Genomic DNA, 18,341 nt, shown 5'->3' on the forward strand with positions numbered 1-18,341 from the left:
TCAACTTGCTGCTCAACCTCCTGCATGTCCTGATAATCACCCTGCGCTTCATCTCGCTGCTCAACCTCTTGCTCAGCTTGAGCTGCAGAACGACGCGCTGATCGACGACTTGAGGAGGCTCTGGAACCACGCGAACCTTGTCCTTGTCTCTCCCTAGACTCGTGTGACGAGTGGCGTGAAGGAGCGGGTGAAGGCTGACGCTCCCGTGACACATATGAAGATTGATGTGCTGGGGAGGGAACCGGAGAGAGTGTTCTCTGACGAGTTGGCTCGATGGAGACTTTATGTGTGGCTCAAGAGAGAGGCTCTATCGGGTGTTGGCGTGAGTGGCTCGAACGAGTGCGGAGTGATGAACCTCTCAGGATGGGTCGAGTCTGATTCCATGCCGTCGGTTGAACCTTGCTCGAGACGACGATGGTTGAGAACGCACGGTGGTGGTTGAACTCTCTAGGTTGCGTCGCATCACCTTCTTTTGACTTATACTTTCACTCTTTTTTTATTTTTTTGTTTGTTGCCTATACTCCCTTCTGCAGATTCTTGAACACCAGAAAACTAAAAACGAAAATCAAAAACACAAAGATCCTAAAAAATATTTACAATGATACCTTTGGGACTTCCTCCCAAGTGAGCTTGTTTAAAGTCTCTGAGCTTGACTTTGCATACTCCTTATGCTTTGGGAGGTTCATAGAGAGGCTTCAGAGACCCCTCTAGAATGTCTTTTCTAGCCAGATACTCTTTAACATTCTGCCCAGGTTCAACAATAAATGAACTGCTCCAGTAAGCTTATAGGAGTAAGGTTCAACAATAAATGAAATCCTCTTTAACATTTTGCAACGTTGGTGCTCCAGTAAGACAAATTAGGGTTCGTCTTATAGGAGTTGTAAGCTTTGTTGTATCCACTTTGATTCTAGATGTAGCTGATCTTTGCAGATTGATCACCCTCCCCATCTTGAACTTGGAAACGGTCATCCTCAGATACGAAGTGGATGGTCTTCTGCTGACTTAGCAAGAGGCGATCAAGCTTGTCGTTGACAGTCTTGATATCCTTCTTGTACTTCTCCTCCAAACCAGACTCCCCCCTGACTGTGCGGTCATAATCCTCGCTATAGTTGCCATCAGACTGGGCGAGATTTTCAACAAGTTCCCAACCTTCATCTACATCCTTGTTCAGGAAGTTGCCATTTGAAGCAGTGTCAAGCAGCATGCGTAGCTTTGGAAGTGCACCACGGTAGAGAGTGCTCAGCAGTGACTCGTTGATGAATCCATGGTGCGGGTATTGGCTATGGTAGCTCTTGAAACGCTCCCAGGCTTCACAGAATGATTCTGAGTTCTTCTGAGTGAAGCTAGAGATGTCATTCCTGAGACGTGTTGTTCTAGAAATGGAGAAGAACTTGGCCAAGAAGGCTTTCTTGCAGTCGTCCCAAGTAGTGATGGATCCTTTGGGAACATTTTTCTCCCCTTGATGAGCTTTATCTCCCAGGGAGAATGGAACTTGTATCCATCCTCACTCACTCCGTTGATCTTAGTGAGACTGCACAGACGGTCGAACTCGTCTAAGTGGTCGAGTGGATCCTCCATAGGCAACCCGTGAAACTTGTTTCCTTGGATCATGGAGATCAGACCACTTTTGATTTCGAAGTTGTTGTTCTGAACAGCAGGAGGGACGATTCCAGCACGCTGAGTATGAGTGTTCGGTGCATCCCCAGCACCAATGTGTCGCGGTCTCGGATTGGGTCTGTTAGGTTGTTGCATAGTCACTGGTGCGGGATGATCAGTGAAAGTATGAGCTTGTCGTGGTCTTTGCAACCGATTGATGTCGTCAACAGCAGGAAGGAGATTTTGATGTCTTTTTGATCTAGTGTGCATGCAAGGTTGCAATCAACAGGTTCCTGAGATGCAAAACAAACAAGCAGACAACCAAAACAAGTCAGTATTCTGAATGATAAGAGTAACAGAACTTAATCTTGCAAAACTTGAAATCTTAAATGTAGCAAAACGAATCCCAAAGGGCAACGGCGCCAAATTGATACTAAGATTTTTGTGTGTCTATCCTAGCAGGTTCAATTAACTTTATGCAGTTGTAGTACTTAAGGTGTCAATCTAGTTGGGAAACTTTACTATCACTCAAGATGCAATTAAGGAATAACAAGTTAAGCCAATATAAAATAGTGTTTGTCTAACAATCCTAGAATGATGACAATACAAAACGAAATTGAGTCACTGAACTAGAAACAAGAATGTATGACAGGAAGCGAAAATGAATGAAAACAGAAAATGAGTCTAAGCATGAACTAAAAGGCAAGACACGAAACAGTCTCAGGAATGTAATAAATATCAGGAAGAAAGAGGTCCTAAGGATGGGAGTAATTGATGTTGGTGAAGTCTCCTAGTCTACAAAGTGTTTAACATGCCACAAGCAATCTATCCCTAGACAACAAACATCTCAACTTAGCTAATCCAATCTCTTGGTAAAAGCTACTCAGACTCAACCATTTCCATACCCAGCTCTCGCTAGAGAAACATGGTTGAGCAGGCATGACAACCAAGTTCGTTCATGTCAACAAACATCCTAGACAACTAATCTCTTAGGCTAGGAACGTAAGTCTCTGGCACTAGTTGGTCAGACATTTCATCAAACACCTTTTGGGTGTGGAAATGTCTCGAACCTAGTCCCAATTGAGTTATATCTTGCAAGTAGATTAGTAGCAAATGCAATATCTGGTCTAGTGCAATTTGCAAGGTACATGAGTCTAGTGCAATTTGCAAGGTACATGAGTCTACTGATAGCACTCATATAAGGTACTTCGGGACAAAGTATTTTCTCGTTATTTCCACAAGGTATGAATGGATCATTATCGACATTCAGAGATCTATTAACCATTGGAGTACTCAAAAGGAGTCGCTTTGCCCATATTAAATCATTTTAAAATCTTTTCGTATAATTTGATTGATGCACAAATATTCCATCTTGGAAATTCTCTAATTGAAGCCCGAGACAGAATTTAGTCTTCCCAAACTATTCCTTCATATGAATTCTCAAACTATTCCTTCATATGAGTTCTTGCATCATCAATCTCCTTTTGAGTTCCAATTATATTTAAATCATCAACATATACAGAAATGATTACAAATCCCGATGGAGATTTCTTTATAAAGACGCATGGACATATTTCATTATTAACATATCCTTTCTTCAATAGGTATTCGCTTAAGCGATTATACCACATGCGCCCAGATTGTGTTAATTCGTAAAGTGATCGCTGTAATTTGATCGCACAAATATCATTAGACTTAGAGTCTAATGCCTCAGGAATCTTAAACCCTTCTGGGATTTTCATGTATATATCATTATCCAATGATCCATATAAATATGTTGTCACTACATCTATAAGGTACATTTCTAAATTCTTAGAAACCATTAGACTCATTAAGTACCTGAATGTAATTGCATCCATGACCGGAGAATATGTTTCTTCATAATCAACTCCAGGCCTTTGAGAAAAACCTTGTGCAACAAGTTGGGCTTTTATATCGTGTGATTTCATCTTTCTCATTTCTTTTTCGCACAAATACCCACTTGCAACCAACAGGTTTTACATCTTTAGATGCAATGGCAAGAGGTCAAAAGACATTTATTTTGGTGAGGGAGAGCAACTCAAGTTGCATAGCCTTTTTCCATTTCTCCCTATCAGGCCTATGTTGGCATTCTGATCAGACCTTGGATTTGGATCATCTTTTTCATGATCGATCTCTATAGATACAGAAAAAGAGAATATACCATTATCATCATTGATTTCATCTCTAGCCCATAACATTCCATCTTGAGCATAGTTAATAGAAATCTCATATTTTTCTGTATCATCCTGAGGACTTTTCTCTTTATGTGGTTCTTCTTGAACCTTTTCATCTCCAATTTTATTTTTCTTTCGGGGATTTTTATCTTTAGAGCCCATTGGCCTCCCCCGTTTCAATTTTTGGTTCATTAGCTTTTCTTCCATCAAGTTTCTCTCTAGGAATTTCAATTTTTGATGGTGCATTTGCAGCGGGATATATGACTTTGTCACCCTTTTTGTATCTATAAACGCATCTAGTAATTGATTTACCAAACTTTGTAAATGTACAATTTTATGAACTTCCAGTTCACGATGATTTGCAGGGGGATCAAGATATATCAAGGATGGTGTATACCATGTAATATCTTTTGGTACTTGTTTACTTGCAATATCTTTTGGTACTTGTTTACTTCCTCCCCCTGATACTGGAAATTCATCTTCATTAAAATGGCAATCGGCAAAACGTGCCGTAAACATATCACCAATTTACGGTTCAAGATATCAAATTATACTCGGTGATGCATAACCGACATATATACCCAATCTCTTTTGTGGCTCCATTTTTGTTCTTTGCGGTGGGGCTATAGGAACATAAACCGCACATCCAAAAATACGGAGATAGGATATGTTTGGCTCTTGGTCAGATGCTAATTGTAAAAGAGAATATTTATTATATGTGTTTGGTCGTATTTGGACCAATGCTGCAGCATGCAATATAGCATGACTCCATACAGAAATTGGAAGCTTTGTTCTCAATATTAACGACCGTGACCACAGCCTCAACCTCGTCCGCGTCCGCGTCCTCGTCCTTGCCAATTATTATAGCTGGATGTAGCAACATTCACTTCTGAAAGTGGAGTTGATCCAGTTGGACGGGTTTGATGATTTATCATCACGAGTTCATTATTTTGTTCAGCAACATGCAGAACTTGCATCAATTAAGAATATCGAGTATACCCTCTTTCTCGATATTGTTGTTGCAGGAGTACATTTGAAGGATGGAAAGTTTGGAATGTTTTCTCGAACATATCATAATCGGAAACTTCTTCTCCGCAGAGAGCCATCCTTGAAGTGATTCCGAACAAAGCGGAATTTTACTCACTTACACTTTTGTAATCCTGAAACCTCAGGTTTAGCCATTCATGTTTGGCTTTTGGTAAGATCATATACTTTTGGTGATCAAACCTATCCTTGAGAGCGATCCAGAGATCTGCGGGATTTTCTCTAGTGATGTATTCATTTTTTAAACCATCATGGAGATGATGACGCAAAAACATCATGGCTCTTGCTTTTTCCTCTTCTAACCTCGTTTCTGACGGATCGAGGTTTTTGAGAAGTCCATTCCCTTTCAGATAGAATTTTGCTTGTAATGCCCATGTCATATAATTTTTCCCAGAGACATCAAGGGGGGCGAATTCATGCTTTGTCAAGTTTGACATGATTACTATATAAATAATAAAACAATTTATTAAAAATAAAATTTTATGAAACACTTTTGTAAAATCTTGTTTTAGCAATAAATATAAACTATTAAAAAATTATAAGCTATATAATGTATTCATAAATTAAAATAATCATTTTAGGAGGCATAGCCTTCCATGTGATCAATGAGGCAGAGCCTACCATAATGATCAAGAATGTAGATCTAAATGATCAAGGAGGCAAAGCATACCATTATGATTAAGAAGTATATATAGTCTTTTACTCTACTGTAGAACTTCTATAAATTAATACTCGTTAAATTAATCATCTCTATAAATTAATAAATTTATTCGGTCCAAAGTTGGGATTAGTGTAATTTTGGACATAATTAGATAATATAATAAGATAATAATTTTTTTGAAAATCCTTTGTAAATATATGGTCCCATCAATAATATAAATTAATAATTATATAAAATTATCTAAATATATGTATATATATAAACATTAATTTTTATTAGAGTTCATTTTTAATTTTTTTACTGTATAAAAATCTTTGATTATTTTCTTCAAAACATAATAATTGCTATTTTCATTTCAATTGGTTTTATAAAAATATTAATTATAACGATTAAATTTTATTTTAAACATTTTTTACCAAATTAGGAAAGTCTCTTTATAAATTAATAATTATTAATTTATTGAGAAATTAAAGTCTCTATAAATTAATAGAATTTCATGGTATATTAATAGAATTTCATGGTCCCAACATTATAAATTTATAGAGGTTTTACTCTATATATAATACATATAGTAATATGCATGTTAATTAATTAAATTCAAACAACTTGAACAAAACTTAAATCTTACCTCAAATTGATGATGGATCACAAATCGCTTATTCTCAAACTTGTAACGGATCGAGAGTCGTTCATGCTGACAACGTGTTATGAACTATAACTATAAAAGACTTATATATGTTTGTAAAGAGAACAAATAAATAATAAAGAGAGAGAGAAAAGCCACGAGAGAGATTTGATCAAAGACAATTTCTATTATGTTACTCTTTTTATAAAACCTTATTTATAGTGAACTCTACATAAGTCACACACTTATATATTTGATAATGACAAGTGGTGAATTACAAAAGACAAATAGTAAGTTAGTGTAATATTACATGAACAAGTGTGATGATCTCAGTGATGGATTAATCACATGTTTAATAATAATTACCTCTTTTTTTTCTTTTCTTTTTTTTTTAACTCCGCAAAGCTTCTAGACGAGATAGAGGGACTCGAAGATTTCAATGAGTTTAACTTGCCATTTATTGATTGGAGGTGACTTTTGAGCGACTAAAGGTTGTTCATATGGAGGAGGAGATTCGTGGTTCCCTGGTTCGGAGCAGCAGCTAGAAGTAAACTGTAATGGCTTTATCACCGAAGATGAACCGTTGCTGCTTCATTCCTTATACGAATCTCTTCTTCTTCTTCTTCTTCTTCTTCTTCTTCTTGTTTTGCATCTCTCTGCTCGATAAAGCTGTTTGCATCAGGATTCCGAATCAGATCTCGGATACTGTCGTTGATTCTCCCGATCGTCCTTTGAAATCTGCGGTGTTCGCTCTCGGGAGCTTCTGGAGATCGGAGGCGGCTTTTGGTTGTATCAATGGCGTCGTACGAACAACCTCCGGTTACGCCGGCGGAACGAAAGCGAATCCTGAGTATAGGAACTTGGGTGATCACGCCGAGTCCGTACAGGTTGGTTTCGTTTTCTCGATTTTGAGGATTGATCCAATGTTCCCATTGCCGCAGGCTTTGAATTGAGCTTTATCTTTATCATTGATCTTGTTGCCTTTTTAAGTCATCATATTATTCGGATTTGGTTTTAGCTATACTGAATCTGTGGTTTGAGAGCTGGATGTAGTGCCTATGTTGTTCGATTTGATTTGCTCTACTTAAATAGTATTCAATTGGATAGACAAATTTGTGTAGACGACGATTGGAAGATGCTCAAGATCCGCAATGTTCTATATCTTAATAGCCTGATTGGTAGATTCTGTAGCTGATTGAGCTTGTTTTGTTGAGTTTTCGTTATGTGTGAAGTGTAATCTTATTGTCAATGTGATTGAGGTTAAGCTAAAATGATCTGTTGCCTCTTCTTTTGTTCGATTTGATGAATATATTTATCTTAGATCGACAAAGTCATGTTTGATATCTTTCATGTTTCATATTCTTTATCATAATCCTATAGCTGATTTAGCTTTTTTTTTTCTTGCTGAGCCTTAGTAATGTGTGATTGAGGGTTAACTTAAATTGTCTATGTTCATCTGCTCTGTTTAAAAATAATCCTTGTGTCTCAGGAGCTGATTTTTAAGTTACTGATTTGTGTTGCTCTTGCTCTGTAACTGTCTTCAGGTTGAATACGATCCAAGGATCATTGGTTATCGTCAGCTTTTAGATGTATTCTGGTCTAGTCATGATTCTAGACAAGTGTTTGGACAAGGTCCTGATGTGGGTAATCAATACAGGTAAAAGAGGAAGTAAAAAAGCTCCACACACTAGCTGTTTGGTGAACTTGAATTTGTTTAGCCCTAAATCTAAGACATTGGAATCTTTTTGAACAGATCGTGTATTTTCACTAATTCTACAGAAGAGTTGAGACTGGCTTCTACTAGCAAAGAAAGGGAGCAACTGAAATCAAGAAGCAGTATCGTCACTACTCAAATTCAACAGCTAGGAACGTTTTATCGCGCAGAGCCTGATCACCAGGTTCAACTTTGAGTCTCTCTACATCTTGTTGTTAGCTGTTAATCCAGTTGTTATAAGATAAACGATTGTGAAAATCCATATGTTCACTTGAATTTTGTATTTTTTGCAGAAGTTCGAGCTTAAGCAACATCCATTTCTTATTCAGCTAATAGGAAACATGGCTGAAGAAGAGCTTGAGAGATCAGCTCTAGCCACAAAACTAAACGGTTATGCAGCCGAGCTCTGCCCGCCTAGAATCCAAAAACAGATAGACTCTAGAGTTAATGAGATCATTAGAAAAGGTTGGCCCGTGTTGAGAGACATCTAATATATATAAGCCTTCAGAGAGATCTTCGTGTTCTTGGATACGATTGATAATCACAGATGTAAGATTTGGTTCATTCTTTTGGCCAGGAAATTGGTCGTATAGTTGTCAGTTATCACAACAATGTGTATGTCCTAGTCCAACTCTTACCCCTTGACCTTGTCCTTTGAGTGGTGATTGATTGTTCAGTGTTTTTTTTCTTGTTTCTTTCTGATCTCTCATCTCTCATCTCTCATCTCTCAGAGTATGCTTTTCGTTTTCTTGTAAGCATCCATTCATTTATGGATTTGTTTCGTTTTTCATTGTATCATTATAGTATTGAAATCTTGATGATCAACTTATGTGTTAATTAATCAGTATCTCATCATAACCGTATTAGACCTCATTCACGCTATCTCAAATTTGTTATTCAGCATATGGAATCTTAAAAACAATTTTTAAAAAGAAGTAACTTATATTACCTCAATTCGGGTGAGTTAAGCCCGGCAATCGTAGACGACCTCATTCATTACCTGTAAAGCTCGTTGCTTTTTAGCTCGACTAATCCTTTGTAGTCCGATCCCTTTTGTGCCCCAGCACCAAATTTAATAAGAGAATTTCGACCCTCTTTTACCGAACTAAATATCTTAATTGTTACCTATTTGGACATCAACAATATTGAAAATCTTGATGATCAACTTATATGTTAATCAATCAGTATCTCATCGTAACCGTATTAGACCGGATATTTTATTTTATGTTCAAAAGATTAAATATTATTTATGTAGACAAGATATCACGGATTCCTACCCATCACAATGGCTCAACACAGGATGACACTTGTGTGAGTTTAACGAGGGTTCGAGGAATTCGTACAACCTTGATCCTTCGTTGCGGCTTAACTCACCCGAATTGAGGTAATATAAATTACTTCTTTTTAAAAATTGTTTTTAAGATTTCCATATGCGGATCAACAAATTTGATTTGGTAAACATAAATTATTTTCTCCTAAATTATTATGGAACTAGGAAAAGTCTCACGCAACTTTATATTAATATTATAAATTATAAATTATACTATAAAATACTATGGCTTTGAATGGTTGCATAGTATATGCTCCAGACCGAACTAAAATTGGACTAGTCCGCACTTAAACTGATTGAATTCATTTCTAACATAGACTTTTGTTTAAATATATATGAATTCATGTGGTGTGTAAACATTAGTTATTTTTGAAAAAATAAATAAGGTTTCAATTAGTACGTCACTATAATAATTTATTTTTTTAGTTTTGATAATATAAAAATATAAAGCAAATACACTCTAAGTTTGCTACCATTTGATGTAGTGTATTACGTTTATGTCACATACTCACATGGTCTTTCCCTTATAGGTTTTCTGTTTTTGTCCCCATGAAACACGGCAAATCAGTTATATTATATCATAAAATTAAAAATATTACATGTAACATCATACATTCATGAAACACGATATTTTAAATATTAAGACTAAGTTTGATTCTCAAATTTTTTTTTTTTTTTTTTACAAAAACTAAAAATTTTGTTCATTACTTAATAGGCTGGATCAAGAAAAAAATACATCAAATATCCGGTTACAAAACAAAAAAAAAACAGAAGTTTGAGCTTAAGTAACATCAATTTTTTAATCAGCTAATAGGAAACACCACATAAGAAGAGCTTGAAAGATCAACTCTAGCCACAAAACTAAAATGTTATGCAGCCGAGCTCTCCCCCTAGAAGCCAAAAACATATAGTTTCGTACTAGTAACTATTAGAAAAACAAAAAGAAAATGAATAAAAAGAACAATGTGCAATGGAATAACCAGTTTTTGAAAAATAAAAAGAAAATCTGTATAGAAGAACAAAATAGTAAATGGTACTCAAACAATAAAATTGTTTTTAAAATATATTGAATATTAAATAAATTAAATTTCAATGATAATACTAATATTATTTTTAATGTATATATAATAATCTTTACATCTTATTTTAAAATAAAATTTGTCATTTTTATTTTCGATATATCATATTAAAAATTTAATAATTAATATTAACATACAATAAAATTTTAAGAGTAATTTATATTTGTTTTACTATTCATACATTTTTTAAATAGAGCCTTAAGATTAGTTTAACATAAAATTTCAATCAAAAATATTTTAGATAAGTATCAGTGCTATAACACTGGTTAAATTTTATTTTATACAAAATTTGTATATTTTTTATTTTAATATGTTGAATTAGTTTGTTTAATGTGAAGTTATTTCAACAATGTAAATTCTACATCATGACTTGAATGTCATTATAAGACATAATTTTGTGAATTTGGTTTTTAAAAAGCGATTTTTTATATTATGAATAATTTAATATATTGTTATACTTTTTGTTTTATTATACTTAATTTTTTGAAATTTTTTCATATTATAGTGACATATTATTGACACTCCTATAACAAACCAAATTAGAGTGTTTATAGTTTCTAACTTTAATATCAAGTTTCAATATTTTAGAAATATTTCAAAATAAATTATTTAAAGTTTATTATATTATATAAAATTATAAAATTCAATAAAAAAGTATGAAACTCAATTTAAATATTCAAATTTTGACCTCTTACTCAGTAAATTTTTTAATTCAATAGATATTATTTTTAGAGAATAATTATAATAAACCTTGAATATTTTATAGATTGAATCATTGATATTTGTTTTTAAAAATTTAACTTATGGTATATCCGAAATAAAACTATTTTTTAATTATAATAAATAATATGATAATTTATTTATTTCATAAAATAGACTCATATATATAAATGAGAGGTGAAGTATAATGATAATTTACAAATTAATATGTTAAGTTAGATATCAAATGATTTTATTTGATGAATAATTTAATAAAGGAAATTAATATGGTAAGTTAGATGATATCAAATGATTTTTTAGAATATTCTCTTTAAGATTTTTGAAAACAATAAATCCAGACTATAAAAATAATATAAAACTTAATCTATAACCTATTTGTAACTAACTTATTAAAATTATATAGTCTATAAAACAATGTTGTGTACTTCTGTTTTATTATATAGGAGATGTCATATAATATTGAAATAATATGTAAAAATCAAATAAATAAATATACTGAAACAAAAATCATTAAAAATATAAATTTTATTTAACCCAAACCGACACATAATTTAGTTTTGTAAAATTTTAACCCTAATTATCCTTTGTAAACCCAAACCAAGATATAAAATTGTGTAATATTATAAAAAATAAACCCTAATTATCCTTTGTAAACTCAAACCAACATATAAAATTGTGTAATATTATAAAAACTAAACCCTAATTATCATTTGTAAAGTGAAACCTATATATAAACTTGTTTAATATTAAAAAATCTAAACCCTAATTCTGTTTTGTAATCCCAAACCGACACATAATCTCGTTTAATTATAAACCTAAACCGATACCTAATCTAGTTTAATTGTAAACCTAAATCATCGTTTATAACCCCAAACCGACCTACAATCTTGTTTAATTGTAAGGAAAAAGATCTCTAGCTACACGAAGTATAGGAGAATATAAGGTCACACATACCAAGTATACTATTGTATTATTAGCTACACGAAGTATATGTATTACATGGCCACATGCATAAACTATATGACGTTATGTGGTCAACACCATAAACAAATAATCCGGTGTACCGGTCGACTGATTCCGGTGAAGCCGGACGTTGACTCCGGCGTCGACCAAAAAAATATATTTTAATTTTTTTCTATTAAAAATAAAAAAATAAAAAAATAAAAAATATTATATACAAAATTTTTTGATTTTTCATGATTAAAAAACATATTCAATTCAATATCTAAATATTTTTATATATCTCTAATGTATTCATTCTTATAATTAGTTAATTTTTATTTTTAAAGCTAAATTAATGGTTAAATAAAAATCATTAATAATTATATCCAAGATATCTATATATATATATAAATAAAATTTGATAATCATACTATTTAAATACTAAAAAATCAATAAAATCAAATTCAACTACTTTCATTAGAAAAATAATATGCAAAAGATTGAGTATATGACTCTTTACCCTAAAGTTTTCATGGTAAATATTGTAGAAAGTTTTACCCGAAGGATCAAGTATGCTTTTTTTGTTTTCTTGTAAGCAGATTCATTTAACATTCATTGTATCGTTATGGACTATGGAGTATTGGAGTTTCTCAATAAGGTATTGATATCAAATTTTATCTGATTATAAACCATATTAAAACCGGATATTTTGTGTAAGCAGATTCATTTTAACATTCATTGTATCGTTATGGACTATGGAGTTTCTCATTAACGTATTGGTTAATTATCAAATCTTATCTGATTATAAACCATATTAAAACCGGATATTTTGTTATATGTTCAAAAGATTAAATATTAATTAAATAGACAATAAAACACTAATTCTAACCCACCAAAGTGGTATAACACGGGAGTGTTAGTCTCACCTTGGTTCGAGGAACGGTATTGGTACGATGATCCATCAATTCTGTGTACGTGTGGCTAATCCAAATTCCTACATTTGTAGGAAGCGAATTTTTTTTTATCAACTAGACACAATTAGTTGGTCCATTAATCAAATCCCTACATTCGTAAGAACCGAGACTCGATCCTGGATGTGATGGTGCCTTGTGCATTAAGGACTTACTATTGACCACTGTACTAAGATCACTTCACCCCTGTTTTCTTAATTAACATAACCTTTTGACTGATTCACCAAATTCTGTATTCTTTCAATTTATTTTATTTTATCATGTGTTAGTACCAAACTTTTTGTATTTACTTTAGCCTTGAATGGAGAAAGCATATAAAGCAGAGCAGATCAAGTAGTTCAAGCAGATTAAGCAGAATATAAGTAGATCAAATATTTAGTTGTTTAAGTGCAGATCAAGGGTAAACAACATCAAAAAAGCTGTAGACCAGATCTGCATGCCTTAAAAGCTGTAGGTTGAAGATGACTTAAAAGTTTAAAACACACCGTTTTTATTAAAAGCACAACCTTTTTTTTTTTTCTTAATTCTTTTACTGGGCCTGGCCCAAATCGTTTTTGTTTGTTCGGCTGCCATTTATTAGAACCAAAGAGTTCCGGTTCATCTCGACAAAAAAAATCAAAAACCGAATTAACTGAAACCCGACTCGACCCGACCCGAAATTTATTTCGGTTAGTTTCAAAAACTCGAATACCCAACTACCCGAAATAACTGACCCGACCCGACCCAAAAACCCGAACTCGCAGGCCGAGCTACCACCGTCCACCAAACAATCAAGCAAACGTAAATTTTTGTAACCAAAACAAAAACTCACTGAGTTGAGATTATAAAACCAAACAATCAAGCAAATCTTATCTGATTATAAATCATGTTAAACCGGATAGTTCGTTTATATGTTCGAAAGATCCTCTTTATAATAAAACGGAAATACACAACATTATTTTGTAGACTATATAATTTTAATAAGTTGATTATAAATAGGTTATAATTAAATTGATAGATTAATTGGTTACAAGTTAAATAGTGAGTGTAACTTTCACTTATTTTCGGAAGATTATATTACTAGAACACATTGTTTCTAAAATTCTTAAAAATAATGTTCTAAAAAATCATTTCATATAACTTACCATATTAGTTTCCTTTATTAAATTATTCATCAAATAATTTTTTTTATATCTAACTTAATTTGCTAATTAGCATTATAATTCACCTCTCATTTTAATATATGAGTCTATTTTGTGAAACAAATAAATTATCATATTAGTTATTATAATTAAAAAATAGTTTTATTTCCGGATATACCATAAGTTGAATTTTCAAAAACAAATATAAATTGTTCAATCTATAAAATATTCAAGCTTTAGTAATATTATTCTTTAAAAATAATATCTATTAAATTAACTTTTTTTTACTGAGTAATGGATCAAAATTTGAATATTTAAATTTAATTTCATATTTTTTTGTTGAATTTTATAATTTTTTATAATATAATAAACTTTAAATAATTTATTTTGAAAATATTAAAACTTGATATAAAAGTTAGAAACTAGACAACTCTAAATTGATTTGTTATAGCAATGTTATTAATATGTAAATTATAAAGAATTTAAAGAAACCAAGTATATTAAAATAAAAAGTATAACAATATTCTATTAAATTATTCATAATATACTAACTTGTTTTTTTAAAACAAAATTATGTCTTATAATGACATTCAAGTCAGGATGTAGATTACACATTGTTGAATAAACTTCACATACACAATAAACTAATACAACATATTAAATTTTTATTTTAAAATATAAAATATACAAAATTTTGTATAAAATAAAATTTAACCAGTGATGTATCACGGATACTTATCTAGAATCATTAACCATATAAAATTTACAAAATATATATTTTTTTCAAGCAGTCATGTTTAACATATAATTTTATTGCATAATATTTTATCCAAAATTTTAAAAAAAAAATAATCACATAAAATATATTTTATATAAAAATTTCAATATATGTAAAATAAATTTTTATCCGTGCTAGAGCACATGTCTTAAAATCTAGTTAAATATTAATTATATAGACAATATGTCTAACCCAACAAAGTTGTTCAACACGGGGAGTGACTCAATCGAGTCTCATCAGGGTTCGAGGAATGATAATTGGTACCTAGATCTTGAATTGATTCACTTAATCGAGGTAATTTAAATTACTTCTTTTAAAAATCCTTTTTTTTTTCTTAATTAACACAACCTTTTGCTTTGATATAATAAAACTTATTTATATATTACTGTAATTATTTTTCTACTCGATATGAAATTAGGATATGTATTTATTATTGTGTGCGATATAAAAACGCGTCCCACCACCATCGCAGCAAACGTCACTTATTAGGGTAAAGCAAAAATAGTGAAGTGAAAGAGAGAGAGAAAGAAAAAGAGAGCCGCACGAACTTAACGAAAATAGATTCAGATCGGAAACGGAAGAACGATTCGGTCTCCTCCACAGATCGATCGAAGAAGGAGAAGAAAGACGATCATCACCACCACCACAGCAAGCATCGGAAGAAGAGCAAGATGTCGTCGAGGGATCAAGTCAAGGCGTCGCATATTCTGATTAAGCATCAAGGATCTCGTAGGAAGGCGTCGTGGAAAGATCCAGAAGGTAAGATTATTATAACTATTACTAGAGAAGCCGCCGTCGAGCAGCTCAAATCGATCCGTGAAGATATTGTCTCCGGCAAGGCTAATTTCGAGGAAGTTGCGACTCGTGTTTCTGACTGTAGCTCAGCTAAACGCGGCGGCGATCTCGGTTCGTTTCTTATCCCTAATCTGTAGATAAACGCAGAGTTTAGGTTTAGGAGTGATTGCACTTGAGAGTCAGATGATCCTGTGGCAATTTAGAATTTTAAGAGATGCAATTGATCTGGATAGTCTTGTAGAAGGAAGCTAGACTAAGTTCATATTGAGATAGTGATAGGAGAAGAGAGTTTGAGCATATATTAGTCTGCTTAGAATACATTGCCAATGTTTAGAATCTGAAATCTCCTCCTTGATGATATGTTAGTGCTCATCAATCTTACTAGAGTCTGCTCAATCATCACTATGTTTGGAATTTAGAGTTGGTGCTCAGAGTCTTACTAACCTCTAGCTTTTAAGTTTCTTCCTTAATATATCTATAGTTGGTACTTATAAATCTAACTATTGTCTGGTTAGATCATCACATATGTTTAGATTCTGAAGCACCTTCCTTAGATATATATATAGCTGGTGCTCATAAATCTCACTAATGTCCGGTTAGATCGTCTCCGATGTTTAGAATCTAAACTTTCTTCCTTGATTAATCTATAATTGGTGGCTCGTAAACTGTACTAGGGTTTGTTTTTTTGATGAGTATGTATAATTGGTCTTATGCTGAATTGTTTGATGTTGATTGTGTAATGTACTTGTGTGTTCAGGTCCCTTTGGTCGAGGTCAAATGCAGAAACCATTTGAGGAAGCTACATATGCACTCAAGGTGGGAGATATAAGCGACATTGTCGACACAGACAGTGGAGTCCACATCATAAAGAGAACAGCTTGATCTGATCTGATTGTGATGATATGATATAATAAAATGTATCAAAGGTTGCCAAGCTTCTTTTTCCTTGTCTTCTTGACCAGAAGAACATAGGAGAAGAATATTGTGGTTTTGATTCTGAATCTGTCTACGAATTTGATACAACCCAAACATATGATAAAAAACAGACACTGTATCTCATTTCTTCTTAAAGCTTCATAAGCACAGTCCTGTCTGTCGTAGACAGTGACTTGTATCATCATCTTTCAAATATCTTCGTGATGTCTTTATGCGACAGTTATTTTGTGTTGGTTTTTGCCTTTGTAAACTAGTCTTTGGTTCTCTCATCATGATCGAGAAATAGTTAAATCTTCTTAAGCGTAACTAATCTAAACGTACATGGGATTTGAGCCATTTGACAGTTCATATTTTAACCTGTTATAAAGGCTTACACTTTAGCCCTTGATTCTAACTATAATTTAACCCAATTCAATCCATTGGGTTAGCTTCATAATTGCTATATCCAGAGACTATAACGATAATTTACAATATTTATGAATTATTTCTTTTAAAAATGACGTCAAAAGAGCAGCTTTTAAATTGAGGATTAGTATTCAGTAGAAAACAAACACACTCTCATCACCGCCTCTAAGTGTGTTTCTCGCATATAACACATGGAATCCAGCCTGCAAGAGACATGTGTACGCTCGAGACTTGATTAATGCACACGTAATCGATCCACTGACCAAAACCGTAACGAATACAAAAGACACACGCACACATTTCTCGGCCTTATATATGAGCTTAGCACAAAAAATTAATAGATATAGAGACAAAAGGAAAAACGGCTTTTTCATACTTCCATAATAGTCTTGTGTTGAATTTATACATTTAACTATTGATCTGGCGTAAACATACATTATATTGATAGATATTTGAATTTCGTACCCTAACTTTGAAATCAATACCCCAAGTATAATTATTGTGCCATAACATACAAAAACGTGTTTATCGACTAACTCTGTTAAGCTTCCGTTTAATCAAAATGACGTGGATTCCACGTGTGTGCGACGATCCAAACGACGTCGTTTTGGCAAAGCAAAGAATCAAAAATTTTGTCCAAAACGACGTCGTTTTTTATTTCTATCCAAAATCTTTCTTCTTCTCTCCCGAAACTCTCTCTCGCGGCGGAGGAACCCTAGAATTTGGGCGTTTTCAATTTCGAGTCGATCTGAAGTAGGTTATCGTATGTATTCATCATCTAGTTCTGGTAAGTAATAATTATTGTTTTGGTTGATTTTAATTATTCAATTTCGATAATATATATGCGAATTTTGATTTGGAAATTTGGCTAAGGGTTGAAAGCGAGCTACAATCGTCGTGGACAAGAAAGAGGGATACCTAGAAAATGTAGATGTGGTGCAGTGTCTGTAATCAAAACTTCAGAAACATTGAAGAATCCAGGGAAGTTATTCTATTGTTGTCCTTATGGCTCAAAGGAGAATTGTGGTCATTTGTTCAAATGGACTGACTTATCTATGGTGGAAGAGATTGAAGAGGTTGAGAGTGTTGTTGAGAAGATACAAGTAGATGTGGGAAGCTTAGAGAAAGGCTTACATGATGTGGAAGCTGAGATGAAGAGTCTAGCAATGAATAGCAATGGAAGTGAAATAGAAGGTATAAAAGCTGTTGCACAAATATGTGAGAAGGAGATTGGAGAACTCAAAGCCATGATCGTTTGTTGTGAGAAAGAGATTCAAGCATTACGTAGCTTCAAAAATTTGATTGTGTGTAGTGTAGTCATGTTTGTTGTATATGCTTTAATCTTTTAAGCAATAAGCAAAACATGTCTTGACTTGCTACCAATGTTAATGGAGCAATATGTTTATGTAATGGTAATGGAGCTAAAATG

General features: G+C 32.8%; 3 protein-coding genes and 1 non-coding gene across 5 annotated transcripts; all 4 read left to right on the forward strand.

Annotated features, from left to right (window-relative positions):
* The first annotated feature begins 1,259 nt into the window (after nucleotides 1-1,259).
* On the forward strand, nucleotides 1,260-1,366 carry LOC147950264 (small nucleolar RNA R71). The gene has a single exon (XR_015565352.1). It is a non-coding gene; the product is annotated as a small nucleolar RNA R71 (small nucleolar RNA).
* A 5,169-nt stretch (nucleotides 1,367-6,535) lies between these two features.
* On the forward strand, nucleotides 6,536-8,660 carry LOC104699516 (peptide methionine sulfoxide reductase A5). 2 transcript variants are annotated; one of them, XM_010414826.3, is made up of 4 exons: nucleotides 6,536-7,008; nucleotides 7,666-7,778; nucleotides 7,875-8,019; nucleotides 8,129-8,660. In XM_010414826.3, exons 1-4 carry the CDS (start codon nucleotides 6,679-6,681, stop codon nucleotides 8,324-8,326), a joined length of 786 nt encoding a protein of 261 aa, XP_010413128.2. In that variant the 5' UTR covers nucleotides 6,536-6,678; the 3' UTR covers nucleotides 8,327-8,660. The 2 variants fall into 2 exon arrangements, 1 of the variants encoding a protein (XP_010413128.2); XR_015563669.1 differs by having other exon boundaries at nucleotides 6,574-7,008; nucleotides 7,901-8,019.
* Nucleotides 8,661-15,182: 6,522 nt separating this feature from the next.
* Nucleotides 15,183-16,726, forward strand: LOC104699513 (peptidyl-prolyl cis-trans isomerase Pin1). The gene is made up of 2 exons (XM_010414818.3): nucleotides 15,183-15,682; nucleotides 16,329-16,726. The coding sequence occupies exons 1-2, from the start codon at nucleotides 15,448-15,450 to the stop codon at nucleotides 16,451-16,453; spliced, it is 360 nt and encodes a 119-aa protein (XP_010413120.1). The 5' UTR covers nucleotides 15,183-15,447; the 3' UTR covers nucleotides 16,454-16,726.
* A 951-nt stretch (nucleotides 16,727-17,677) lies between these two features.
* Nucleotides 17,678-18,284, forward strand: LOC104709885 (uncharacterized protein At4g04775-like). The gene is made up of 2 exons (XM_010426430.2): nucleotides 17,678-17,699; nucleotides 17,786-18,284. The coding sequence occupies exons 1-2, from the start codon at nucleotides 17,678-17,680 to the stop codon at nucleotides 18,259-18,261; spliced, it is 498 nt and encodes a 165-aa protein (XP_010424732.2). The 3' UTR covers nucleotides 18,262-18,284.
* The last annotated feature ends 57 nt before the right edge of the window (nucleotides 18,285-18,341 follow it).

Source organism: Camelina sativa, chromosome 1 (assembly GCF_030686135.1).
Source record: "Camelina sativa cultivar CO46 ecotype springtype chromosome 1, ASM3068613v1".
NCBI classification, from domain to species: Eukaryota; Viridiplantae; Streptophyta; class Magnoliopsida; order Brassicales; family Brassicaceae; genus Camelina; species Camelina sativa.